The sequence below is a fragment of the Balaenoptera physalus genome (assembly GCF_965194825.1).
Source record: "Balaenoptera physalus genome assembly, chromosome: 8".
Lineage (NCBI taxonomy): Eukaryota > Metazoa > Chordata > Mammalia > Artiodactyla > Balaenopteridae > Balaenoptera > Balaenoptera physalus.
Genome location: NC_138887.1, coordinates 101906421 through 101934347, shown reverse-complemented (window position 1 = coordinate 101934347; position 27927 = coordinate 101906421). Strand labels below are relative to the sequence as shown.

Here is a 27927-nt window from a genome sequence, read left to right as displayed (position 1 = left end):
CACAATGGTTTCCATGACAACGGGACTGGGTCTTAGTCATCCTCCCATCCTCCACAAAACCTACTGCAGCTTTTCTCATAAGGTGCTTATTAAATATTTGTTAAATGAATGATGAATCACAGAATGATGTGTGTGCTTTGCAATTAAGGCTGCCGTTCTGTTGCTAGCTAAAAGCTTTTAAAGCAACAATAATTACTGTATTTCCACATGATATTTTGCATAATTTGCATATTAACTTAACCTGAAAATAATAAACTACAGATTCTCATCCCTGCTGAACAACCATGTCCCATATCTATCCCCTGTTGTGGAAGAAGTATCCAGATGTTTGGCTAATACGGCCTTAAAGGGGGATGGCCCTGCGCGGTATTTGTGCTTCCACATTAGCTAGAAACACTTGTTTTTTTCCACGCTTTCGAGCCCCTCCCCCCTCGAGCTCTCCGCAGCCGCCCACGCGCAGTCGGCAGCCTGCCCCTCCCCCCGCGCCCCTCTTCCCGCGCTGAAGCTGGCGTCCGCGCGCCCAGCGGAGAGCCCAAAGGACCTCGGCAGCCGGCGTCCCGCGTTGCCCTTGGCAACCATTGAGTGGAGTCTCACTCTCCCTTGACCCCGCAATAAGAGAGTAAACAGGGCAGCCATTGGCTGGCAGGGGAAGGCATGCCAATCGGAGAAGAGGTTGTAGGGAGGCGGCTGAGCTCGGTTGTGGGAGTAGGAAGAGGCTACTTCCTACCGGCCTACTTCTCACCGGTTAGAAGCTACCGTTGAGGCTAGAACGCCGAGCGTGGTCGGTTGGAGCAAATATGTCTGTCCGGAGGCACATTGGAAATCCTGAGGTGAGAGCCAGGTCCGGATCGGAGAATCGGAGGGGGCGGGCGCACCGGAAAAGGCTACACGTGGGCAGAGAACAGTAGCCTGCGACTTCCGCCCTCCGGAAGGCGGGAAGCGGCGGCGTGAGGAGGGGTCTGGAGGGGGGAGGGAGGCGGGGCGGGCCTGGGGGACTTGGAGCCTGGGCAGCCTGGCCACCATCCCGCACAGGCTTACTGTATTTATTGCTCAAAGGAGCGAAGTGCATGAAGACACAAGTCCCTTCCCTCAAAGGGCTTACAGTCTAGGAGTGGCAGTTACAAAATATAAGTAACATCTGGATGAAGCCCCAAACGTTAAAGGAACAAAATCAAAGGAGCCATCATTTCTGATTATTGGGGTACAGAAAGAGGAGGAATAAGCAGACCAAGCCATTTGGAAAGGATGCAAAATATGACATTAGTTTTACCCTCTCCTCGATTAAGACCTTTTACTTTTTTGTCTGTTTCACCTCCAGTGCCCTGCTGCATATGTGGTCATTTCATCTCAACAAATGTTTACTGGATTCCTAAGGTGCAGGGAGTGCTAGAAATACAAAGAGATAAGACAAAGCCTTTTAGTCCTTTAATAAGTTCAGTCTAGTGAGGAAGATTTATAAACAAAATTTGAGTTCAATGTGGTTGGGAAACAGGATGTTAGGAGAGCACAGAAGAAAGCTAGGACTCAACCGAGGGAGTGAGAGAAGGGTCCTCGAGATGGTCTGAAATCCCAAGTTACTAACCAGGTGAAGAAGCATCCCAGGTAGAGAGAACATCTTGAGCCATGTTTAGGAGGTGTGAACCATGAAAGTGGACAGTTCCTTGTAGAGAGGCAGGAGTTAAGTCTGGAAGGGCCTTCTGTGCCTTGCCAGCATTCTTGGCCTTTATAGTGAACAGGAGTTGCAACTTGTCTCATCTCAGGATGGATGCCTGTGAGCTTTGCTGAGAAAGTTGTGAGGCTCTGTAGGGGAGTGCCATGATGGATTATAATGTCTACCATGGATGTCGGGGAGGTATGTGTGGAGAGTAGTGGTTTGACCACTGTGTATTTATTTTGCCTGCTGGTCAGAATTTGAGAAGCTTTGGAGTTTTAAGTAGCCGAGTTGCATGGTCAGATGTGCATTTTAGGCAGTGGTTGTAGCCACATTGTGGAGAATGGATTTGAGGAGTCCAGAACCGGGGATAGGGAGATGGGTTAGGTGGTTATTATGATATGGACCTAAAGTAAGGCCATGGAACTAGGGACAGAGAGAAATACTTAGGGGATAAAATCATCATGACTTAATAATGAGCTTTGAGAAATGAGAGTGTGATGGATGACTTAGGTTTCCAGCTTGGGCTACTCATTGGTGCTGATGCTGTTAATGAGATCAGAAATATGGGAGAAAAAGGAGGAATAGTCTTAGGAGTGTAGAGGTAGAAGAGCTGGGTTGCCCTGCGTGGTTGTCCATTTGTGCTCTGGATAAAGATGTTCAGCTCACTCTCTTGTTTTCAAGGGGCACAATTACCAGTAGTTTCTTGGGAAAGAGTGCATAAGAAATAAATATTTTAAATTTATGTCTACGACATTAGGCATGTCTAAAAATGTTATTATTCTACCTTCATATTTATTTGCCTGAGAGTTTGGTTAAGTATAGAATTCTTGGTTGGAAATCATCAGCATATTGAAAACATTGCATTGTGGTCTTCTACTATTCAGTCTTTGTCGTGGAGAAGTTCAAAGCCATTGTGTTCCATTGTATGCGACTTGATTGTTCCTTTCTGGAAGCTTGTAGAATTTTCTCTGTGTCACCAGTGTTATGATGTTTCACAAAAAATTCCCTGTTATGTGTCTATTTTCACTTATCTTTGTGGGTGCCAGAAACTCATGTCTTTCTATTCTGCAAAATTTTTTAAAATTGTTTGTTGTTGACTTTCTTCCTCCATTTTCTCCATCCTCTCTTTCTTGAATTCATTATTCTGATGTTGCTTCTATATGACTGGTTCCCTAATTTTCTTAAACATTCCTCTCTTTCTTGAATTCATTATTCTGATGTTGCTTCTATATGACTGGTTCCCTAATTTTCTTAAATTTTATCTCCTGTTTTCCAGATCTTTGTCTTTTTGTTCTCTTTGAGAGATTTAACTTTATCTTCCAATCCCTCTATTGAGTTTTTAATTTCTGCCATCATGTTTTTAATTCTTAAGAACTGTTTTGGACTCTGACGTCCTTTTAAAAAACCTTTATTTTGAAATAAATATAAATTCACAGGAAGTTGCAAAAAGAGTACAAAGTGGTCCCATGTACCCTTCACCCAGTGACTATATTTTATGTAAATATAGTACAATATAAAAACCAGGAATCTGACATTTGTACAATGTGTGTATAGTTTGAGGCTATTTTATCACGTGTAGATTTGATATAATCAAGATTTGCAAGTGTGTCAATTTATAATCAAGATAGAGAACTATTCCTTCACCACAAGTATCTCCCTCAGGCTACCCCTTACTAGTCACATCCACTTTCCTCCCCCTCACCATCCTAACCCATGGCAACCATTAATGTGTCCTCTTATTTCTGTAATTTTGTCATTTTGAAAATGTTACATAAATGGAATCATACAGTATGTGACCTTTTGAGACTGGCTTTTTTCGCTCCAATAATGTCCTTAAGATGCATCCAAGTTGTTGCCCGTAGCAATAGTTCATTCCTTTTTATTGCTGATTAGTATTCTGTGGTATGGATGTATAACAGTTTGTTTAACCATTCAACTATTGTAGGATATTTTGGGTGTTTTCTGTTTGGGGCATTACAAATAGAGATTTGAACTTTGGGGTACAGTTCTTTGTATGGACATTAATTTTCATTTCTCTGGGATAGATGCCCAGGAGTGCAGTTGCTGTGTTGTATGGTAAGCTTATATTTAGTTTTTTAAGAAACTGTCAAACCATTTTCCAGAGTGGCTATACCATTTTACATTCCCAGCACCAGGGTATGAGAGATCCAGTGTTTGCACATTCTTGGCAACATTTAGTACTGTAAATAATTTTTATTTTAGTTGTTTTAATAGGTGTGTAGCGACATCTCATCATGGTCTTAATTTGCATTTTCCTAATTGATACTGAGGTTGAACATCTTACATCTTCTCATGTGCTTATTTACCCTCCGTATATCCTCTTTGGTAAAATATCTCATTATGTCTTTTGCCTAATTTCTAATTGGATTTTTTTTTTCAGAGTTGAGTTTTTCCTATGACTGTAAATACTGATTACTGCCAGAGCAGTGATCAGTAGGGTTACATTTTCTTTCTTATTGCTTGTTGTTTTTCCTGGAGTTTCTATCTTTATTTTTATTCTCTACTATTTATAAATTTTTATAAATAATGTCTATATCATTATTTATCATTTTTTGCATAGTTATCTTTTCCAAAACTTTCTCTATGCATTTACATATGTGTGTGTAGAGAGAGAGAGAGAGAGAGTTCTATTTTGGGGTTTTGTTTTACACAAATGTTAAACATTGTTCATATGGTTCTTTAACTTGCTTTTTTCACTTAATATGTCTCGGACATCTTTCTGTGTCAGAAAAATATACCTCAACTTAATTATTTTCTTTTAACTCTTACCTAAGTACTTAGTATAATTGTAGAGCAAAAATTTTTTATATCTTTTTACTTGTTTTATATATATATTTATTTATTTTTGATAATGGCATGACAGAAATAATTCACATAGCATAAATCCACCTGTTTAAAGTGTACAATTCAGTGGTTTTAGTATATTCACAGAGTTGTGCAGTAATCACTAAAATCAATTTTAGAACATTTTCATCAGCCCCAAAAGAAATCTCGTAACCTCTAGCCATCACTCCCCAGTCCTCTCATGTCTCTCCCATTCCCCCACCCCTCAGTCTTGGCAACCATTAATCTACTTTTTGTCTCTGTGGATTTGCCTGTTCTCTACATTTCATGTAAATTGAATTATGCAAAATCTGGTCTTATGTGACTGGCATCTTTCATAATGTTTTAAAGGTTCATGCATGTTGTATTATGCTTCAGTATTTCACTCCTTTTTATTACTGAATAATATTCCTTTGCATGGATATACCACATTTTATTCATGCATTCTTTTACTGATGGACATTTGGGTAATTTCCACTTTGGGGCTATTACGAAAGATGCTACTATGAATATTCATACAGGCATACCTAGTTTTATTGCATTTTGCAGATACTGCATTTTTCACAAATTGAAGGTTTGTGCAACTCTGAATCAAGCAAGTCTGTTGGCGCCATTTTCCCAACAGCATTTACTCACTTTGTGTCTCTGTGTCACATTTTGGTAATTACCACAATATTTAAAACTGTTCAATTATTATTATATTTGTTATGATGATCAGTGATCTTTGATGTTACTACTATGACTTGCTGAAAGCTCAGATGATGGTTAGCATATTTTAGTAATAAAGTATTTTTTAATTAAGATACATATATATGTATTTTTTAGACATAATGCTATTGCACACAATAGACTATGGTTTAGTATAAACATAACTTTTATATGCACTGGGAAACCAAAAGATTTGTGTGACTCAGTTTATCACAAAAATCACTTTATTGGGGTGGTCTGGAACAGAACCCACGATATCTCTGAGATATGCCTGTATAAGTTTTTGTGTGGATGTGTTCTCTAATGATAATTTTTTAAAATATGTTTTCTTCCTACATAGTCTCAGTTTCCTCCATATTGCTGTTTTTCTTTTTGTTTTGTTGGTGATGTTTTTATTAGTCAGCTTGGACTGCCATTACAAAATACCACAGAATGGGTGACTTAAACTACAGAAATTCATTTCTCATAGTTTTGGAAGCTGGGAAGTCCAAGACCAAGGTGCTGGCTGATTTGGTTTCTGGTGAAAACTGTCTCCTGGCTTGTGGATGGCCACTTTCATGCTATGTGTTTGGATGACCTCTTCTTTCAGTGTGCACTTGAGGGAAGAGAATGAGCTCTTTGGTGTCTATTTTTATAGGGACACTAATCCTATGGGATTTGGGCCACACCCTTATGACATCATTTAACCTTAATTACCTCCCAAAGAGGTGCAGTCCTATGTCAATACAGTCACATTGAGAGTTAGAGCGTCAGCATACAAATTTGGAGGGGATGTAATTCAGTCCATATATAGAAATGTTCTCAAACTTCTTTTAATTTTAAATTGTTAATCTGTGTTTTTGAGTAGGAGACTTAAAAAGGTGATTGAGATCTCTGTGTATTTGGGAGGAGTTTGCTGATGTGAGCTTAATTACCAGAAGATCTCAGTGGGCCATGATTTGGGGACTCCCTTTCCCAAATCTGTATCTTCAGCTCTTTCCTCTCAGGCTGGTCATTTTCTCCAGAGAACTCCTCCCCTCTCCTGAGAGTAAAGGCCTAGCTGAATTCCTGGACGAATTAAGGTTGGGGCTAAATTTCAACATTAGTATGCATCATTCACCTAATACCCCTATTTTCAGTAATGATATCCTTTCCCTGTGTCTGGAGACACCCCCCAGTCCAGAAACCCTTTCCAGGGAATAAATCTATAGATCTGCTATGGTGGGGGAAGGGCAATCACCTAGTGGCACAGAGGGAGAAGGTTTTGGAGATCCAGTAGCTTCTCATTCAGCCTTCAACCAGTCTTGCTTATTTCAGTCACTCCTTTTACTCCCACTTCTGGAGGTGCCTGGGGCTGCCAATTCCTGAGCCTTTTAAGAATTTTTCTTGGCTTTCCCTTCGACTTTCTTGAGTCCATCAAGTCATTTTCACTTGTTGATGTGCTTTCTAGACTTCAGAAATCACTTGTTATCACTTCTCCCACTCTTACTCTCTTTTTTTTGGATTTTGTGTCTGTAAAATAGTGTCCTTTTAATGAGGTTTTACTGAGGTTTTGGAAGGAAGTGAAATTAGATGCATTTGTTCAATATGCTGTCTTCACCCAGTAGGCCATGACCTGTGATTATTTTATTTGCTTGTTTATTTCTGGCATACTTACAGGAAGATAAGATAGGACCTTGTCTGTACTGTGCCACTGCCTGGCACACAATAATTGTTCCTTAAATATTTGTTAAATGAGTAAATGAATATATCTGAGCTGGGAGAAGTCAAGGCTAGAGTTCACTATTTGGAAATCAGAAGCATGTAAATGGAATTAAACCTAAATGGCCGACAGAGAACCTATAGATTAAGAAGATGGAATCCTGGGGAACACAGTGTTTAAGTGGCTGACAGAAGAATCATCCATGTGTGATTGGAGCATTAGGAGAGAGAGCTGTTACTGAAGCCAAGTGGAAGCTGAAGGTGGGACTATATAACAGTGTACAGAAAGGTTAGGTAAGTTAGAGACTGAAAAGCAGCCATTATATTTAGCAATTAGGGGATCTCTGACATTGGCTAGCTCCTACAGGAGCCACAGTAGAATGATGGGGACAGTAGCCACATTGCAATGGATGGAGGAGTAAGTTGCAGTTACTCAGTGTAGTTTTTGGTTTTTTGCTTTCTCCCAAGGAGCTTAGCTAGAGGGACCTCCCTGGCAGTCCAGTGGTTAAGACTCCACGCTCCCACTGCAGGGGGCATGGGTTCGAACTCTGGTGGGGGAACAAGATCCCATGTGTCGTGCGGCGCGGCCAGAAAAAAAACAAAAACGAGCTTAGCTAGGAAGTAAAAGGGGTGGGTTGGCGTTCCAATTATATATTGGTTTCTCATGAGTTTCCCCCATATTTAGTGGCTTAAAACAACAATAGTCATTTATTTATTATCGCTTACAGTTCTGGAGGTTGCCTAGGCTCAGCTAGGCAATTACTTGGGCTCTCTCATGTGGTTTTGCGGACAGAAACTGGGTCTAGAGTTATCTTGAAAGTTTCTTCATTCACATTAGGCTGCTGATATAGTCTGTTGGCTGGGAACTCAGCTGGTGCTGTCAGCCGTATCACCTACAAATGGCCTTTTCTGTGTGACTTGGCCTTCCTTGTAGCTTGAGCTGGGTTCCAAGAACAAGTGTCCCGAAAGAACCAGGTGGAAGCCGTATTGTCTTTTATGATCTAGACTCAGAAGTCGTATGGCATCACTTCCATCAGTCACAGGCCCATCCAGATTCAAGGGGAGGGAACATAGGCCCCCACTCCTCATTGGGAGGAGTGTCAACATCACAGTGTGAGTGGTTGGGAAGTTCTGTTGTGGCCATCTTGAAAACTACAGTCAGCCCCAGGTGGTAGCCGCTGGCAGAGTAGGGGCTGCTGCACACGCAAACATGGGTCAAGGTTGGTGTTTGAGATCGGTAGGATTGGTCCAGATTAAAACTCCCATAAACAAAAATCTCTTAAAGTTGACACCTAGTCCCTTCATTTTATTGACGTCCTCTTTATACAAATGAGAGAAGTAGAGAAATTTTGAACAAAATATATAATGGAATTTTTTTTAGTCCTTAAATGTAAATCTTACTACATACGTTGCAATTTCAATGTGAACAACCTTGTGAGTTCCATTTTAAAAGAAGTGGGAAGTCAGAAAAGCTCATTCATTTTTGAATGACTTGTGATTCAGACAATCTCCCTCATTTTTTTAGTGATTTTCCTTCAGAAAAATCCCATTGTTGACTTCTCATTCTTCTCCCTTTTCTACAACATCCATGTATTCACAAAGCCCAGTCTCACTTTGCATATATTAGTAATCTACCAAAATACTCCTTTGATTGTGTGGCTCATATCTCAGTGTTTCTGATATCTTCCATTGTCTTCAGGGCCTAGTCCAGACCCTCAGCCTAAATTCAGGGATCTCCACCTGGTGCCTACGTATCCATGTCCAACCTTACAGCACAGGATTCCATATACCCACCATTCTTAAACGTTTTGGGGTTATAGACCCCTTTGAAAATTTGGTGAAAGTCAAGGACCCTTTCCCTAGAAAAATGTACATATACTCAAAGTTTTACATACAGTTTCATGGGACTCATGGACCTCCTAAAGCCCATCAGTGGACCCCATATTCAGAACCCCTGCCTGAATGAGGCTGCACAGTAAAGTGTTTAAGAGTTCAAGCTCTATACCAGACTGCCCAGTTTAATGCCAGGTTCTACCACTCTTACCAGCTAACCTCAGGAAGTCACTCGACCTCTCTATGCCTGCTTCCTAATAGATAGAATGAGGATAATACTAGTATATACCTTATTGGTGGTTGTGAGGATTAAATGAGATAATGGAGAGAAATGCTTAGCTGAGTGCCTGACAACATAGTTAAGTGCTCAATAAATGTTAGCAGCAATTACCTTTATTGTTGTTGTTGGATCTTCTCCAGCAAATAGAACAATTTGCCATTCTTTAAACACGCTTTTAAAGTGGCCTTGCTATTATAATTTCCTCCACTTAGAATACTTTTTCCATCCCTTTTCCCCATCTTTTTATCCGCAGAAGTTCAACCCTTAAAACACAGCTCCAGTGCCATTTCTTCCATGCAGTCTCCCTTATCACCCGCAGTGTGAGGGCTATCTTTTTGTTTCAGGTTCCTCGAGCCCTCGATGTCTGTGCTGCCCACGGGGCACTAGCACGCACACTGCGTGTTGCTCAGCTCTCAGAACCATTTCCATCCATTTGGTGTACTTATTGTTCTCACACTGGTGCAAGGCCTTGTAGCAGGTACAGAGGTAGAGCCTCTGTCCCAAGTGCAGGCAGTGAGGAGTGTTAATGGTACAAAGTGCTGTGACAGTCCAGGCAGGGAAGAGATTTCTGTCTGACTGGGCCCCCCAGAGGAGGAATCTTCCTGGAAGATGTGTTTGTGCTGGGTCTTAAAAGCCAACTAGAGGTTAAAGAGCAGGGATGGGGTGGGTAGACAGGGAGGGCATTATCTTTTGACCCTCCCTAGAGATGTAAGCCCCCAAAGGGCTTCTGTCATTTTTGGTTGCTTTCAAAGAGCCTGTACGAGTACCACAAACATGAACTTTCTCAACTTTCTCCCTTCTCCTGTTGAACTTCATCATGACCACCTATCTTATTTCATTATCTTAAATATACGTCCAAAGCTGCACCTTCCACCTGGGCTCTGGGCCTCATCCTTTCCCGCTCCCTTGTTTTCATACCTGCCTGCCTCATTTTCAACCTCTTATCCAGCCCATTAGCTTATAAACATCCTCAAATCTCTCCTTTCTTCAAACAACAAAAACTATTCCTTAGCAACTCTGAAGGGGAAAAAAAAGACCATCTGGCTACTCTCCTCCCTTCTCATAACACTCAACCTGCTGCTTTTGCTTCTGCTCCTGTCAGTTTGCTGTAACTGCATCCAGCAGGGTCATCAGCAGTGTCCTGGTGTGTTCAATCCAAATTCACTTTTCTGTTTTCTCTTCCCTGACCTGCATTCTTGTTCGCTTGTTCATATTTGACCTCTCGTTCTCTGACTTGACAGCATTGATCACTGTTGACCATTTTCTTCTTCCTGAAACTCTTCTTCTTTAATTCTCATGACCCACTTTCTTCTGGCCTCTTGCAAGTTTCACCCACAGTGCTTTTCTCCACCTGACCGTAAATGTTGGTTTTTTTTTTTTTCTCAGCCTATACACTCTCCAATGGTGATTTTGTCCATTCCCATGGCTTCCCCCAAATCTTGTTTTTTCTAGTCCAGAAATCTCTCCTGATCTCCAGACCCCCCAGATAGCCAGCTTACCACTTCCATTTTGGATAACCCACAGATACCTTATATTCAAAATGCCCCAAACAGAACACATCATGTTTTTCAATACATGCTTCCTCCGTAAGTCCCTTTTTTGGGGAATGGTATCACTGCCCTTCCCCTGTTACACTAGTCAGTTGTAAAGATTTTATATCTTAAAGACTTCTTAAAACTGTCTCCCTCTCCTCATCTCTACTGCTACTTTCTTAGGACCACAGATCCTCTGAGCACAACCTCTTACCTGATCTTTGTGCCTCCATTCTTGACTATGATCCTGTTAGTTCTCCAGAGTGCTGCCAGAGTGATCTTTCTAAAATGGAAATAGAATCCTATCCCTTCCCCCTAACCTTCTTCAGTGACTCCCACCATCTACACCAGGGTTCCTCAACTTCAGCACTATTGACATTTGGGGCCAGCTAATTCTTTTTTGGGAGTTGAGGGTCTTCCTGACATTGTAGAATGTTTAGCAGCATCCCTGGCCTCTACTTACTTGATGTTGGTAGCACACCCACCACCCAGTTCTGACAACCTAAAATGTCTCCAGACACTGACAGGTGTCCCCATGAGTTGGGAGAGCAAAATTGCCCCTGTTTGATCTACAGGATCTACAGTGATCTACAGGATAAAATCTAGGTTTCTTAGCATGGATACAAGGCCCTTTGTGTTCTGCCCCTGCCTGCCTCTTCAGCCTCATTTGACCCCATATTGCCCACTATCCTCCAGGTCTATCAGTTACCAGGAACCCTGGAGCTCCCACCCACCACTCCTTTACTTGACTAACTTTCTCAGCCCTCGGATTTCAGCTCAGAAGTCACCCCTCAGGAAATAGTTCCTGACTCTTTTAGTCTGGATTAGGTGCCAATCTTACATGCTCCTGTTGCACCCCCTGCTTCCCTCTGCTTGTTCATCATGCAGTGTGACGTCTGTTCACTTGTCTCTCTTCCCAGCATCAGCGAGAGCTGGATGGGAAGGACTGTGTTTTGTTACCTCTGTGTCCTTAGCACGGTGGCTTACTCCTAGTAGGCATCCAGTAAATGTCGACTGAATGAATTGTTGGTGCTCAATAAGGCTTTGTTGAATGAATGAATAGTCCTCCTTGAAACAGCTGCTTTTCTCAGCTCTTTCACTTTCCACCATTCCATCCTGTTTATGTAATTGAAAAAAAGCTAGTTGGTCAGTAGGTCAAGAAACAGTCACCCCCAAAGCAAGGATTTTAAGGAAAAAAGTCTGGCAGTTCCATAAACTCTGTGGTGTACTGCGTAGAGTGGAACACAAATAGTTTTACGTTATGGTTGGTACAGAAAGTCAGGAACAAGAATTTGGACCAAAATGGGAAAATGGGAAAGAAACACTACATTTTTGTACTGTAGCATATGGATTTCTCATTAGTCTATGTAAGGGAAAACCGGGGGTGGGAAGGGCTCAGCGACTGCAGCTGTCCACACTCTCTCCCCCCATCATTCTGCTGCCACCACACCTGGTCCCCAGAGACACCCTCACTTCTTAGCTATGTTGGCTGAGGTATGGACAAATCCCCTTGGTTCAGCAGAGACTAGCCTGGAATCTTTCAAAGGAGCTTTGCTAGGAAACTAGTGGGGAAAACAAAACAAAAGTAAAAACAGGAAACAGCATATAGAAATTATGAAAGTACAGAGAGGAATTATAAAAATACAAAGGAAGGAAGGAAAACGAAAGACAGAGAAAAAAGAAAATCCCTTAGCTTAAGATAACTAAATTCTAGTTTTAGCTTTCCTAAATTTACCAGGCACATGTTTTCCCCTGGGTTTTTTGTTTGGTTTTTTGTTTTTGTTTTGTTTTGCCACAATATTGCCTCCCTCTGAAGAACTCATCCTACAGTCCCCCTTTTCAGTCTTTGAGTATTTTCCTTTTCTCACTTAAGAATCTTCTCTTTCTTCGTCTAAGAGGGAGTTGGAATTAGCATTGGCCACTTTCTCTTACCGATGGCGGGTTACTGATCAGAAGGAGAAAGGAGCTTTCCAGCCTTTCTCTGAGGATAAAGTAGCTCAGGGGTTCTACTTCTGAGGACCAATGCTAAGCGTCCATGACAAAGGTTTTACTTGCCTGGGGTGAAATGAAAAACACAGACAATATCAAGGAGTTTTTTAGTAGCACTAAAGGACTGACATTTTATTCTGGGATTTTTTTTTCTTTCCTACTTTTTAAGTATTAAAATAGCAGATGGTAGTTGTGAGGTTTTGCTTTGTTTTTGATGTCCTTGTCAAAATTAAATGTTGATAATTCTCTGTAGGTACCCCCGTTCTAAAAAATTCTTCCTGGTCTCTGAAATCCAGAACTCTGACCAATAGATATTCTGTAAGACATTGAAGTGTACCCTATTTTTTTAATGCTTTGTGGGTCATTTTAAAAGGTATTTTAATATGTAAATTTATTTTTCCATCCTCCAACAGGACGTGCTGTAGTTAACTATGTTTTCAAGGGCAAGTGATACAGGTTTTAAAGTTTGATGTTCTGTTCTAAGGAACTAAGTAGTTGCTGTAATATAATGCTCAGTCTAGATATTCATTTATTGGTTGAATATCAATAAATGTGCCCACCATGTGCTAGGTACTGGGTGAAAACAAATTTGAGTAAGTTATCGTCCCTGCCTTCAAGGAAATCCTAGACTAGGGAAGAAGGTCGAGGTGTGAACAATAGTACAAGGTGTCAGTACTCTAGGAACCAGAGAGAAAGTACCTAATTCCACCTTGGACAGCTTTATAGAGGAAGTGAAGTGTTACCCATGGACAAGCTGAGGAAAGGCATTCTAGGCAGACATTTGCTAAGACTGGAAACCTGAGTGAGTGTGGCATATTTGGGGAACATTTGGGCAGCTTCAACTTGGGAACATGTGGGAGCGTGGCAGAAGATGAAGCTGGAAGGGTATTACCCAGTTTGAATTTCCTATTCCACAGCTACCTGTTACTGAACATATGCTTTTCATACTTGTAGTCCAGAAAAAAGCCTGAGCAAGAAAACTGTATTTTGTAATGTTTTTATTCATTAGCCTTCCCTTACTTAATGCCTTTTGAAAATGCCACTGAAATTTAATATGGGTAAATGCCTCGTATTTGGATTCAGAGTTTACTCCCAGAGCGTAGGACAGGGGAGACCTGACATAGCATTTTGCTGACCATAAACTTTCCTTGAGCCCGTGATACGCCCCAGCTGCCCCGAGAGCAGATGCCATCGTGGTGACTTCTGTGGAGCATCAGACTCAAGGCAAGCAGCGGGTCCTGGCCTGGCAACATCTGGGCACTGTGCTCAGGTCTGCGTGCCACTTTTTAGGGCACGTGTGGATAAAATCTAGAGGGTATCCGAGAAGATGGCCTACAAACCATCATATAAAGAGTAAAATTAAAAAGAACAAGAGAGCTGCCTTTAGTTATTTTAATGGATTGCTTGAGGCAGGATGGAATGGCTTATTGTGGGTTGTACCAGTGGACTGGATGTAAACTAGATCAGTTTTGACTCAGTGTTGGAAATAATTTTTAAGAGCTTTTTTTCCTAATTACATAGCGCCATGAGATTATTTTGACAAAATATGGAAATGTTTTGACAGAAACATGGTAACCATCTTCACCTGTGGAGATACTGTAGTGTGAAGTGTCCTATTTGAAGGAACGGTTGGACCTCTAGAGCTCCTTCCATCTTTAAATTCAATGAAATTTTAGCATTTGTTCTAATTTTTAAGGTATCTTATCTCTTTCTCAACTTTGCCACCCTTACCCTTACATTAACCCACTTATTTGTGAATTTTCTTATTTTTTAGTATCTGACCAAAAGGATACCACAAAACCCAAGGTATCAGCATGTCAAGTCAAGACTAGACACTGGTAAGTAAAGACTAGAAAATAAAAACTTAAAAAAAAATCTAATAGCCGCTTATTGACAAAAAACAGCGTGTCATGCCTGGTATAAATCATAGCTAAAAGTTTCTTACTGTCTTGGCTGATGTTTTTCTGAGCTCAGGACTTATCTTTGAAAGCTATTTTTCAGATTATCATTAAAAATCTCCATTCACATAATTGAGCTTACTATAAATTGAGAAACTGATAAAAACAGTGTTTAATAAGTTCCAGGACTGAGGCTAATAAATATCAGGACATCAACCTCTATTTTGGAACACCTTAAGTATCTTCCTTAAAACTGGGAGTAATAGATTATACTTGTGCATGTTTGTTCAATTCCATATTTGCAGAGTGCAACTACATGCAAAGTTATGGGCTACAGGACATGTAAAGATGAGTGTGAATTGTGATCTTTGTAATCAAAGAGCTTAGATTCAAGTGGAGTCAGACAGATTTGAATGAGTAACTAAACTACCAGGCAAAATTAAATTAGTGCTGCAATTCAGGTAAAATGAAATTTAAGAGTGCATTACTGCTTATTTCCATGCTGTTGACATTTTTCAGTGTCATGATGAAAACCACTCCCCAGATCCCTGGTGGATTTTCAGTCTTGTGAGATTTTGGTTGGTTGGTTAGTTTTTTTCAACATCTTAAAGTCTGCTGTGGAAAATCCATCCTATTAAGATGGTTTTGCTAGTGGATAGGGGTACCACATGCCTTTAGCAATACTGAATTTTCTACCAGTAACCTCAAGACAACTGAGAAAATAAACTGGGATGTTGACTTTGTTTAAATCTCATTCATTTTGCCTTTCTCTTTCTCCAGTCTCCTTCAAAATTACTGTCTTCTGTTATGCATGTTTCCCCAAATAAAATAGACTTAAATTAAATGTTTTAAATGAACCACATTTGCAGATACTATTTCTTGGGACCTTTCTTTCAAACATTTTTGTGCTGTACAGATATTTATCCTTGCAAATATCCTGTTTGATGGGAGGTAAAAAATGTTATCTCTGTCTTTGAGGAGGAGGAAATTTTAGTCCAGAGATTATGTGATTTACCTGAAGTTCAATAAAGGAGATAGAACTAGGATTTGTGTGCAGGAGGAGGAAGTCGATGTTGGAGACCTGGTGTGAAGTCCTGGGTACTGTCACTTCGGCCATGCTGTCCCAGTGCTTCCTCCAGCCTCATTTCTTCTATCACAAATGCCTTCAGCTCCTGCCTCTCTCCCTTTATTTGCAACTGTGACCCACCTTTCTGGAATAAGTTATTCTGAGAGGGAAGTACTTTGATTAAAAATACCGTATGTTCTCTGAGCAGTACGGACAACGTTTTAAAGACTGCTTAATGCATTTCTTTTGGAACCTTCTTAAAATTAAAATTTGTAAGAGCTGAAGTCTTTTTCAGATATATAGGTTTGTCTATAGCTTCATTTTTTTTTTTCTCCTGGAAGTTGAATTGAGTTTTGTGAATGAAAACTGACTTCTTTCCCTTCAATTCCTCAGTTCATAACCAAAGTTTGACTCAATAATGGTACCTGAAATTAATTTCAATTTTTTGGAAATTGAGATATTTCTATCTGCTTTTTATAATACAAAGTAATTGCCTATCTCCTTTTATATTTTGAGGTTTTTAATCTAGTATTTTTGCTAATTAAACTTTTTATTTTGAGGTAATTGTAGATTCACATGGAATTGTAAGAAATAAAACAGAGATTCCTTGTACCCTTTACCCAGTTTCCTATAGTAACATCTTGCAAAACTGTGCTGCGCTATTCCAACCATGATATTGACATTGATAAATACAGTCTGGCTACAGAACATTTCCATGACTACAAGGATCCCTCATATCCACTTTCCACCCTCACCTGTGCCTTAACCCGTGGCTACCACTAATCTGTTCTCCATTTCTATAGTTTTGTCATTTCACAAATGCTATATAAATGGAATCATACAATATATAAGTTTTTAGACTGGATTTTTCCCTCAGCAAATTCTCTGGAGATTCTTCCAGGTTGTTGCTCGTATTAGTAGTTCATTCCTTTTTATTCCTGAGTAGTATTCCGTGGTGCATTCCATACATGCACCACAGTTTAACCATTTTCCTGTTGAAGGACATTTGAATTGTTTCCCCTTTTTGATTATCACAAGTAAAGGTGCTATAAACATTTGTGTACAGATTTTTCTGTGAAAATAAGTCTTCATTTCTCTGGGATTAGTGCCCAGAAGTGCAATTTCTAGATTGTATGGCAGTTGCATTTGTAGTTTTTTAAGAAACTGCCCAACTGTTTTCCAGAGTGGCTGGACCATTTTACATTCCCACCAGCAGCGTATGAGTGATCCAGTTTCTCCACATCCTCACCAGCATTTGGTGGTGTTGCCATTTTTAATTTTAGCCATTCTGATAGGTGTGTAGTAGCATATTATTGCCCTTGTGATTTGCATTTCCCTAATGACTTATGATGTTGAATATCTCTTCCTGTGCTTATTTGCCATTTGTGTATCTGTATACCTTCTTCAGTGAAATGTCTGTTCATGTTTTTTGCCTGTGTTCTAATTGGATTGTTTGCTTTTTAATTGTTGAATTTTGAGTGTTCTTTATATATCCTAGCTACTAGTCCTTTGTTGGATACATGGTTTGCAAATAGTTTCTGCCAGTCTGTAGCCTGTCTTTTCATCCTCCTAACAGGGTTTTTCAAAGAGCAAAACTTTTCAATTTGGGTGAAGTCCAGTATATCAGTGTTTCCTTTTATGGATCATGCTTTTGTTGTCAAGTCTAAGAACTCTTTGCCTAGTCTAGGTATCAAAGATTTTCTATATGCTTTTTTCTAAAAGTTTTATATTTTAAGTTTTATATTTAAGTCCATGATACATTTTGGTTTAGGTTTTACACTTAAATCCATGATACATTTCTGTATAAGATGTGCAACTTAGATTGAGATTAATTTTTTGATTGTGGATGTCCAATTGCTCTAGCACCATTTGTTAAAAAGGTTACCTTTCCTCCATTGAATTGGTGTGTTCACCTTTGTCAGAAGCAAGTTGGGCATATTTACGTGCATCTATTTCTGGGTTCTGTATTCTGTTCCATTGATTTATGTGTCTATCCCTCTGCCAATACCACAGTCTGGATTACTGTAGCTATATAATAAATTGGATACTTAAAATTGGTTAGACTGATTAGTCCCACTTTATTTTTCTTTACAAAATTATTTTAGCTACTCTAATTCCTTTGCCTTTCCATGTAAATTTTAGAATAATCTTGTTTACATTTACAAAGAAATATTGCTGTACTTTTTTATTTTTATTTTTTAAAAAAAATTTCATGAGTGATTACTGGGTGTAGTCATGATTCCTCACTGTGTGTTCTTTTTTTTTTTTTTTTAATTTATTTATTTATTTATTTATTTTTGGCTGTGTCGGGTCTTCGTTTCTGTGCGAGGGCTTTCTCCAGTTGTGGCGAGCGGGGGCCACTCTTCATTGCGGTGCACCAGCCTCTCACTGTTACGGCCTCCCCCGTTGCGGAGCACAGGCTCCAGACGCGCAGGCTCAGTAGTTGTGGCTCACGGGCCTAGCCGCTCCGCGGCATGTGGGATCTTCCCGGACCGGGGCACGAACCCGTGTCCCCTGCATTGGCAGGCGGATTCTTAACCACTGTGCCACCAGGGAAGCCCTGTACTTTTTTTTTTGTATTTATTTTATTTATCATTTATTTTTGGCTGCATTGGGTCTTTGTTGCTGCGCACAGGCTTTCTCTAGTTGTTTCTTTCATCAGCATTGTATAGTTTTCAGCATGTAAATCCTATACATGTTTTGTTAGATTTACACATAAGTATTTACTTTTTTTGAGCAATTGTAAATGGTATTGTATTTTTAATTTTGGTGTCCATGTGTTCATTGCTAGCGTATAGAAATGTAGCTTATTTTTTATATTTATCTTGTATCCTGAGACCTTGCTAACTCACTTATTAGGTAAAGGAGAAATTCTTTTGGTAGATTCCTTGGGCTTTTCTATGTAGACAACCATGTCATCTAAAAAAAGGCAGTTTTATTTCTTCCTTTCCAGTTTGTATGTGTTTTTTTCCTTTCATTGCCTTACTGTACTGGCTAGAACCTCCAGAACTATGTTAAATAAGAGTGCTTAGAGCGAACATCCTTGTCTTTACCCCAAACTTAGTGGGAAAGCATTCAGTTTTTCATGATTAAGGATAATGTTAGTTGTATCAGGTTGAGGAAGTTTCCTCCTGTTCCTATTTTTCTGAGAGTTTCTATCCTGAATGACTATTGAATTTTATTGAATGCTTTTACCACATCAGTTGATATAATCATATGGTTTTTTTCTTTAGCTTGATAATATAGATTACTTTGATTGATTTTTAAATATTGTACTAGTTTTGTATCCATAGAGTAAAACTCACTTACTCATGGTGTATAATTCTTATTATATGTTGCTGAATTCAATTTATTATTTATTACAGATTTTTGTGTTTATATTCATGAGGGACATGGGTTTGTAGTTTTTGGTTTGTTTTTTGGATTGTCTTTGCCTGGTTGTAGTATCATTGTAATATTGGTCTCATAAAATGAGTTGGGAAGTGTTCCCTCCTGTTTTCTGGAAGAGACTGTATATTATTGGTGTTAATTCTTTCTTAAACATTTGATAGAATTGTCCAGTAAAACTATTGGGCCTGGAGGTTTCTTTTTTGAGAGTTTTTAAATTTTGAATTTAATTTTTTGATAGTTATGGGGATATTCAAATTGTTTGTTTCATATTGGATGAGTTGTGGGTTTGTGTTTTTAGAGGAAGTAGTACATTTCATCCAAGTTTTCAAATTTATGTGGGTAGAGTTGTTTGTAGTGTTCCCTTATTATCCTTCTAAAGTCTGTAATATCTGAAGTGATAGCCCATGTTTCATTCCTGATGTTGGTAATTTGTGTCTTTTCTCATTTTTTTCTTCACTACAGGTTTGTCCATTTTATTGATCCTTTCAAAGAACCAGCTTTTGGTTTCATCAATTTTCTCTTTGTTTTTCTGTTTTAAATTTTATTGATTTTGCTCTTATCTTTATTATTTCCTTCCTTCTGCTTATTTTGCTCTTGTTTCTAGATTCTTGAGGTAGGAGTTTAGATTATTGATTTAAGAGTTTTTCTCTTTTTTAATGCATGTAGTTAGTGCTGTAAATTTCTCTCAGCACTGATTTAGCTGTGTCTCACAAATTTTGATATGTTGAATTTTCATTTTCATTTAGTTCAGTGTATCGTTTTATCTCCCTTAAGACTTCCTCTTTGATCCATGGATTATTTAGACATGTGTTGTTGTTGTTGTTTTATAAATTATTTATTTATTTTTGGCTGCGTTGGGTCTTCGTGCTGCACACTGGCTTTTCTCTAGTTGCAGTGAGCAGGGGCTACTCTTTGTTGCAGTGTGCAGGCTTCTCATTGCGGTGGCTTCTCTTGTTGTGGAGCACAGGCTCTAGGCACGTGGGCTTCAGTAGTTGTGGCGCATGGGCTCAGTAGTTGTGACTCACGGGCTCTAGAGCGCAGGCTCAGTAGTTGTGGCGCATGGGCTTAGTTGCTCTGCAGCATGTGGGATCTTCCTGGACCAGGACTCGAACCCGTGTTCCCTGCATTGGCAGGTGGATTCTTAACCATTGCGCCACCAGGGAAGTCCCGTGTGTTGTTTAGTTACAAATGTTTGGAGATTTTCCTGTAATCTTTCTGTTATTGACTTCCAGTTTGATTCCATTGTGGTTGGAGAATGTACTCTGTATATTTTAACTTTTTAAAATGTATTGATGTTCATTTTATTGCCCAGGATATGGTGTATCTTGGTATATGTTCCATGGGCACTTAAAAAGAAGCATAGTTTTGCTTAGTGTATTCTTTGTTTTGTCCTGATAGTCCGAGACTCCTTTTATCTTTTCCTTTCTAATTAGAGAGCTTCCTTTAGCCATTCTTTAGGATAGGTCTGCTGGTGACAAATTCTCTTAGTTTTCATTCATCTGAGAATGTCTTGATTTCCTTTCATTCCTGAAGAGTATCTTCTCTAGGTATAGGATTCCGGGTTGGCAGTTCTTTTCTTTCAGCACTTGAAAAATATTGTGCCACTTTCTTCTGGCCACCTGATTTCTGATGAGAAATCTCCTGTTATTCAAACTGTTTTTCCCATATGGGTAAGGTGTCATTTATCTCTTGCTGCTTTCAAGATTTTTTTTTCTTTAGTTTTCAGAAGTTTAACTATGATATATCTTGGTGTGGATTTCTTTGGGTCTGTCCTGTTTGGAGTTTACTCAGCTTCTATATACATCTGAAGTTCATGTCACTTGCCAAATTTGAAAAGTTTTCAGCAATTATATTTTGAGTACATTTTCAGCCCCAGTCTCTTTCTCCTTTTTCTGGTACTTTGATGGCATCTCATCACAGTCCAGCAAGGATGGAAATCAAGGCTCCCCATCTGGCCTTTGCTGGCAGTTAAGGGTAAGACATAGCTTTTCTGTGGAATGTGGCTGGAAAAAGGCAGTTATTATCTAATAGTTTTCTGTCTTGCTGTCCTTTGGCTGGAGACAGCAGGCTTTTGTTAGGGACATTTTTGGTCTGTTCGTTGGTATTTCTGGGTTTCTGGCTTCTTCAGCTCCAAGTCTAGTGTATATGAGGCAAAAAACAAACAAAGAGACAACACCCAGGTAACTCAACCATTATGTCATTCCTCAGGTCCTGAGGTCCCTAACCAGTCTGCCTTCCTCTCTCTACCTATTAGAGTCTCCTTATGTTTGTTTTATGTATAATGTACAGGATTTTTTTAAATTGAAGTATAGTTGATTTATAATGTTGTGTTAGTTTCTGGTACACAGCAAAGTGACTCTGTTTTTTATATATATATACTATATATTCTTTTTCAGATTCTTTTCCATTATAGGTTATTACAAGATATTGAATATAGTTCCCTGTGCAATACAGTAGGACCTTGTTGTTTATCTATTTTATATATAGTGGTATGTATCTGATAATACCAAACTCTTAACTTATCCCATCTAGGATTTTTTTTTTCCATTCAATCTTTTTTTCTAATTGGTGTGTTTTCTTAAATTGAGATATAATTTACATATCATAAAATTCAACCTTTAAAAATGTACAATTCAGACATTTTTAGGACATTCACAAGGTTGTGAAACCATGACCACTATCTAATTGAAGAATTTTTTGTCATCCCATAAAGAAATCCCATACCCAAAGTAATCATTTCCCATTCCTTACTTTTACCAGTTCCTGGTAATCACTAATCTATTTTTTGTATCTATGAGTTTGCCTCTTCTGAACATTTCATATAAATGGAATCATACAATATGTGACCTTTTGTGTCTGGCTTCTTTCACTTAGCATAATGTTTTCGAGGTTCATCATTGTTGTAGCATGTATCAATACTTTATTCCATTTTATTGCCAAACAATGTTCTTTTATATAGCTATTTCACATTTTGTTTATCTACTTATCATTTGATAGATATTTGGTTTGTTTACGCTTTTTGACCATAATGCTGTTAAAACATTAGTGTACAAGTTTTTGTGTGAACATACCTTTGCAGTTCTCTTGGTTGATGTACCTAGGAGTTGAACTGTTGGTCAGACGTTAACTCTGTGTTTAATTTTTTGAGGAACTGCCAAACTGTGTTCCAAAGTAGCTGCACTTTACATTCCCAGCAGCAGTGTAGGAGGGCTCTTTTTTTCTCCACATCCTCAACAATGCTTTTTATTGTCCATCATTTTGATTATAGTCATCTTCGTGGGTGTGAAGTGGTATCTCATTGTGGTTTTCATTTGCATTTTCCTAATGAGTAATGAATGATGTTGAGCACCTTTTAATGTGCTTATTGGCATTTATATATCTCCTGTGGAGAAATGACTATTCATATCATTGGTTTTTTAGTTGGGTTACTTGTCTTTTTATTATTGAGTTATAAGAGTTCTTTTATATACTCTGGATAGTAGACACTTATCAGGAGTATAATTTGCAAATATTTTCTCCCATTTTGCGGGTTGTCCAGGGATTTTGTTGTACTTAGCTGGAGGAGTAGAGAAAAGTACATCTACCTCATGTTCCTGGAAGCAGAAGTCTACCAAACTAGTTTTATAATGCCTTTGGAAGGGCCAGAGTATGCTTCATTGCTTAAAACTCAACATATTTTAAAGTCAGTGTGTGAGAAATCTAATTCTAGTGTTTGATTTTTTGTTTGTTTCAGATTTAGAAATTATTTTAAAGTCAATTTAAGGGAAAGATTTTAATTTTTTTTCTATTTATTTTTGTGACTTACCTCCCTGTGTATTCAGTACAGTGGCCTGTGGGTTATAAGCCAGGATACAGATCCCTTTAACCCTCTGGATAGCCATCAGGGCCTGAGACAGCCCAAACCTCAGCATTTTGTCCAAATATTATCACTTATATATGTCTGCCATGAGGCGAAAAGTGTGAGGAGTCCTGGTTATGAAAACACCAGAGTGACTTTAAAGGTCAAGTAAAAGTAAGAAACTCCTGTCTGTGGTATGATTTTAAGCTCTGCAGTCAGAGAAGTGGAAATAGGCACGGTAATGAGTGAGCATTTCTCATTTCTAGGCTAAATAGATGGGTCTTTAATCTTTTCTTACCAAACAGTGAGCAATTCAGAGTTAATCACAAGAAATCAAGAATTTCGTGGCCTCTCCTGTCTTCACCCAAATCACCTTCTACTGAGCTCTTCAAAGACTGATATCTTCTTCCTGGGTAAAGATAATTTTTTATTTCTATCCTTCTGATGCTACTTCTCTTATAAACTCAAACACCAGTGTATAGCCATGGCTAGAAATATCAGAATTATTTTGAACTTCAAATATTTCTTTTGTTCCATAGGTGCCTGAGTGTATCTTACCAGCTCCCCAGCATTGCCAGACTGTGCCATGAATGGATTATGCTTCCGATGAAATCCCTGACGGCGTTTTGTTCAGTCTCCACTGCAGGGCTCTTGTGTATTCTCAAGCACCCTCTCTGGGTTTCTGCTCTGTAGCACTGCAGGCTGATTAAGGGACACTTTCCAAACCACAGGGCTCTCCCTTTGTTAGTCTCCTACACTCTTTCATTGCTGGCATTATTCTCTCATTTCAATCTATATTCAATCTAATTTCAAATTTCTTTAGCTTTCTAAAATTCTGTAGACTATCTCCATTCAGTCTTTTCTAGACTTTTTTTATTTTTTAGACATTCACCTTAGTTTTCTTATCTCCATACAAACTAGTCATTTCCTTTTTTCTTCTTAGTCTTTACTTTTCCTGAATATCTGCTAATAGCCTTGATCTTAAGCACTCAAACTCATTATAGACTAGGTACTCTTCATTTTTATTTGGTATTTAATTCTGTTTCTTATGTCAAAGGAAGAAATGTATGTGAAAGCCTTTTACAAACCAGAAAGCACTATGCGCTCGTATAACTTATTGAGATTAACAAAGGACCACTGTGCCTCTTTTCAAGCTTTCTGCTCCTTCTGAGCCAAAAGAACTTCTCCGTAGAGGAGGGAAATATTGAAGAAAAATAAAGCAATGGAATTGTCTCTTAGCAACTGAGTTCGTGCCTTATAAATCTTACCCACTTTAGATTACTGCTGCTCAAAATCACTTGCTTTTCTTACTGGCTCAGTTCAAATAATGTTATTAAATTATAGGAAAACAAAGGAAAAAATCTAATGAATGAGTCACTCAGTTCGTCGATTGTGCTCTATCTTTGCTTAGCACTATTGATATAGTTGAGTTGTCTCTTTCTCTTGATTCCAGTTGTAAAACTTTTTTATATATCTTTTGTTGCAACTTAAATTATAAACTAAGTAGAAGCTAAATACCATCTTATACATTTCTAGGTTACCTGAGTCCTGAAACAATATAGGTCATTTAAGTAGTATGTAACATATATGTACTATATATAAATCAGGTTGGGCATAGCTTAGAGAAAATCAGGTATCCAACAACGCAAACCAAATTGGGGTGTGATTATTTACATTATAATATAATTCATTATAAGGATTCTTCAGCTAGTAGATCTTCATAGTATTTTTCATTTAGCAAATATTTTTGAGTGCCTCCTACGCTAGACAGTGGAAAGGATAAAGATATTCTGTGTGTGTGTGTGTGTGTGTGTAAATAGTTGTTTTGGGCTGTCAGTATAATAAGATAGATAAGACTTGCGCACAAATAAGGCAGTACAATGATAAATGCCCTGTGAGTGGTAAGCCGAGTGCGGTAGAAGTTCAGAGGAGGGAAAGGTCACTTCCAGCTGGGTGAGCTATTATGATTACATGGGCAAGGTGACATGTTAGACAACCAAAGACTAACAGAGAGTTTGTCAAGTTTAGTAATTAAGGCAAGATTGAAGAGGTAGGTGAGATGTTGGTGCCTTCACGAGTAGAGCAAGGAGTTTAAACTTCAGTCAGTAAGTGATGGGGAGCCGCTGACTTTTTTAAATCAAAGTATTGTCTAGGAAAATTTATCTGGCAGTAATGTGTAATTTTAATTTTAAAAAATTAGTCTGTTGATAGTCTTTTAGGTGCCTTACTTTTGTGTAAAACAAAAATGTGTTTATAAATAAGTCAATTATAGAATTGATTCATTTGTATTCTTTTTAAAAGGTAGTCAAAAAACTATTTTCAGATGAAATTAGATCCAGTAAGATGAGCTGCGTAGTTAAGATATAAGCAGTATGTGAAGTGGGATAAAATACTACTTTTCATACTTTCTAAACTCATTTTTAGAGATTTTTTTGTGTCAATTAGTCATTTCTCCAATTGAAGCAATGCAGAAATCCTCCATATTCTTTTTCTCCCCCCTCTACTTGGATAGAATGAATGGCTGTAATGAAAAGAGCTTCTTATCAATAGCCCTCTGAGATTTATTCTTAGTTTAACCAAGTATTTATACACCTCTGCAAAAGATTTTGTTTCTCTGCCTTCTCCTTTAGTGGGAAAAATAATCAGTAGGAATGACAACCTACCTCACAGGGTCATTGTGAGGCTCTGCTGGTATGAAGATGAAGTGTTGTGTAAATAAATACTCTGAAAATGTTGATAACAGACTGAGAAATGGATTTTAGATACGTTGTTAGTGGAAACTGCTATAGATTGGAAATGCAATGTTTTAATAATAAAGACTATATAATAAGGTTGGCTATTGTTTTCTGTGCATAGTACACCTCAGGGAATTTAGAGCATAAAATGGTTCCCACCCGATACTATAAAGGAAGTAACACTTCCTACATATTTACCTCACAGTGAAATCATGTTTTTAAAACAGTACAGCCAGAGAATGATATGTTTTTGTGAGCCATATTAGAAACCAGGAGGTTGGGAGTACTAATCTTGACTTAGTTACTAACTTGCTGTGTCACTGGACAAGTCAGTGATACGTTTTGTACCTCAGTTTTTTGACGATTCTGGAAGGAGGCCTAAAGCTTCTCCAGCCAAAAGAAACCAACTGCCACATCAACAGCCTGGCACTGTAAGGGACTCAGGAACATATAACCAGAAGCTCCTATGTAAAATAGTTTAAGAATAAGACTGCAGGACGCTGAACAGCACACCATTTGCCCTGTCTTTTACCCCAGTACTGACCAGTCGAGTTCCCGCCCAAGTGCAGAGTTGCAGGGAAGAGGATGTGAGTCTGGGAAGGATTCATGGTTTCCACTGTGGACATCTGGTCACATCTCAGGTCCATTATAGCCTGAAGAACCTAGAAAAGATCATATTTTGTTCTAATCTTGGTCTTTGAGGCTATTTGGACCTCTTCTGAGATGTTCTCAGTGTCTGTCTTGAGAAGCCTCAGCTTCTGAGTAGCCCTGACTACTATCATGTCTCTCTGAGCTTTTGGAAGGATACAGTCTGGGTCCAGGACTACACTGAGTCCAGCTTTTTGGTTCTGATCTGGGGACTGTGTGTCTTCAGATGAAAAAAAAGTTTTAACTCAGAATTTTATTCTATAATGAATTCATGACAAGGACTTAATAATAACAAATGATATAAGTTGTTTTTTGAAAATGTACTTTGGGTTTCAGAGCAAGGATTTTCTTTCTCTGCTTCTGACCTAAACATGAAGAAAAGTTCAGAATAGTGCTTGAAAACATCAGTTCATGCCATTAATTGGAAGCATTTCTTTTACCTGAAGTTGTGACTGAAACTGACTAGCTCCTCTCAAGGCTTAAAAGTTAGGAGCACAATTTTAGAAATGAGAAATTATTTTGAATGTTTTCCTCTTTTGCTATACCTTTCAGGTGCCAGATAGAGCTTGCTGTGCTGAATTGAATCAAATTGAAGCATGCCTAGTAAAAAATAATAGCCCCTGGCTTGAGAACCAGACTTTAGTTCATTCGGAAACCAGAAGGATCCTGGCCCAGTTTTAATGCATGAAAACTCTCCAAACCACCTTGGCTAGAGCCTAGTGTTGTAGAACCAGGCCATAAAACATGAGGGTTGAGGACTCTCCACAGTGGTGGGAATCTGCTGTTATTTCTCAGCAAATCAAATCCACAGTGAATACTGGTGTACAGACTGTGTGGTCTAGTTCAGGCTGCAACATCAGCATGAATCGTGGAAGACCAAGTTCAGGAAAGAGAAGGAAACCACAAAGATTAAGTGAAGAGGAAAGGGTTGCTTGGGTAGGCACAACGGCACATTTTAGACATTCAGAGGTCATTGCTTCTTTCTCTTCCTCTGCATATCTTCCCCACAAAAAGCTTATGGGGGGATAAATGGAAGAGGAAAGGCTTAACTCAGAAAGAAAAAAAATCACATGAAGTGATCATTCGTACTGCCTGGGGGGACTTAATGTTTATTGGGTGTGCACCTCAGCTTAACGCATTTGACCAGAACATTTCCCTGGATTCCTTACCTTTTAAAAATGCTGTATAATCCAAAAGACTATTTACTATGTCTGATCCATTTGTCTACTGTAATTCTGTAAAAGCAGAATGGGAAGGCTTAGGGAATACTTGTACTCCATACTGTTTTCACAGTGTTACTCATTTTCTTCCAGGAAAAGCATAGCTAAAATCCTCCTTCTCTTTTTAGGTAGCAGTATGACTAAATACATTGAGAAGCTAGAAGAGATCAAAAAAAGTGAGTAACACTACTGATGGTTTGGGATAATGGAACCCTGTAGTTGCTCTACAAGTTGGTTATTAACGAGCCTAACCACACTCTACAGCTGACACACACACAGAGCTATGGGAGTCAGGTGAGTGTGGCAGGTGCCTAGAAGGATGTGGGAAACACTGTGTGCCATTCTGGTCAGCTGCTAAGATTGTGGTCTTTGAGTCTGAGTTCTACCTGACTTAGATCCCATAGGAGATATTAATGTTGGAATGTGAAATAACCTCTAGTGAAGAACTGAGAACCCAAATTTCTAGTTTCATTGTACTGCAGTCTTTATGACCTTGATTCAAGGTACTTAATCTTTCCTATTTTATTATTTTCTCTATACCTGAGATAGGAGTAATAATAACTTATAACATTCTTTTGAGTATAAATTCAACAGTATTCATGAAAGACGTAG

At 38.8% G+C, this 27927-nt stretch overlaps 1 protein-coding gene across 6 annotated transcripts in view; it reads left to right on the top strand.

Annotated features, from left to right (window-relative positions):
- The first annotated feature begins 478 nt into the window (after window positions 1–478).
- CEP41 (centrosomal protein 41) overlaps window positions 479–27927 on the top strand; it is a 48898-nt gene continuing 21449 nt past the window's right edge. For 2 of the 6 annotated variants that reach the window (XM_082473103.1, XM_082473100.1), the window contains exons 1-3: window positions 482–830; window positions 14295–14358; window positions 27444–27491. In XM_082473103.1, coding sequence (XP_082329229.1) covers window positions 798–830; window positions 14295–14358; window positions 27444–27491 — 145 coding nt within the window. In that variant the 5' untranslated portion in view covers window positions 482–797. Of the gene's footprint in view, window positions 831–14294; window positions 14359–23256; window positions 27492–27927 lie in introns of those variants that run through there. The other 4 variants (XM_082473101.1, XM_082473104.1, XM_082473102.1 and 1 more) reach the window with 4 other exon arrangements.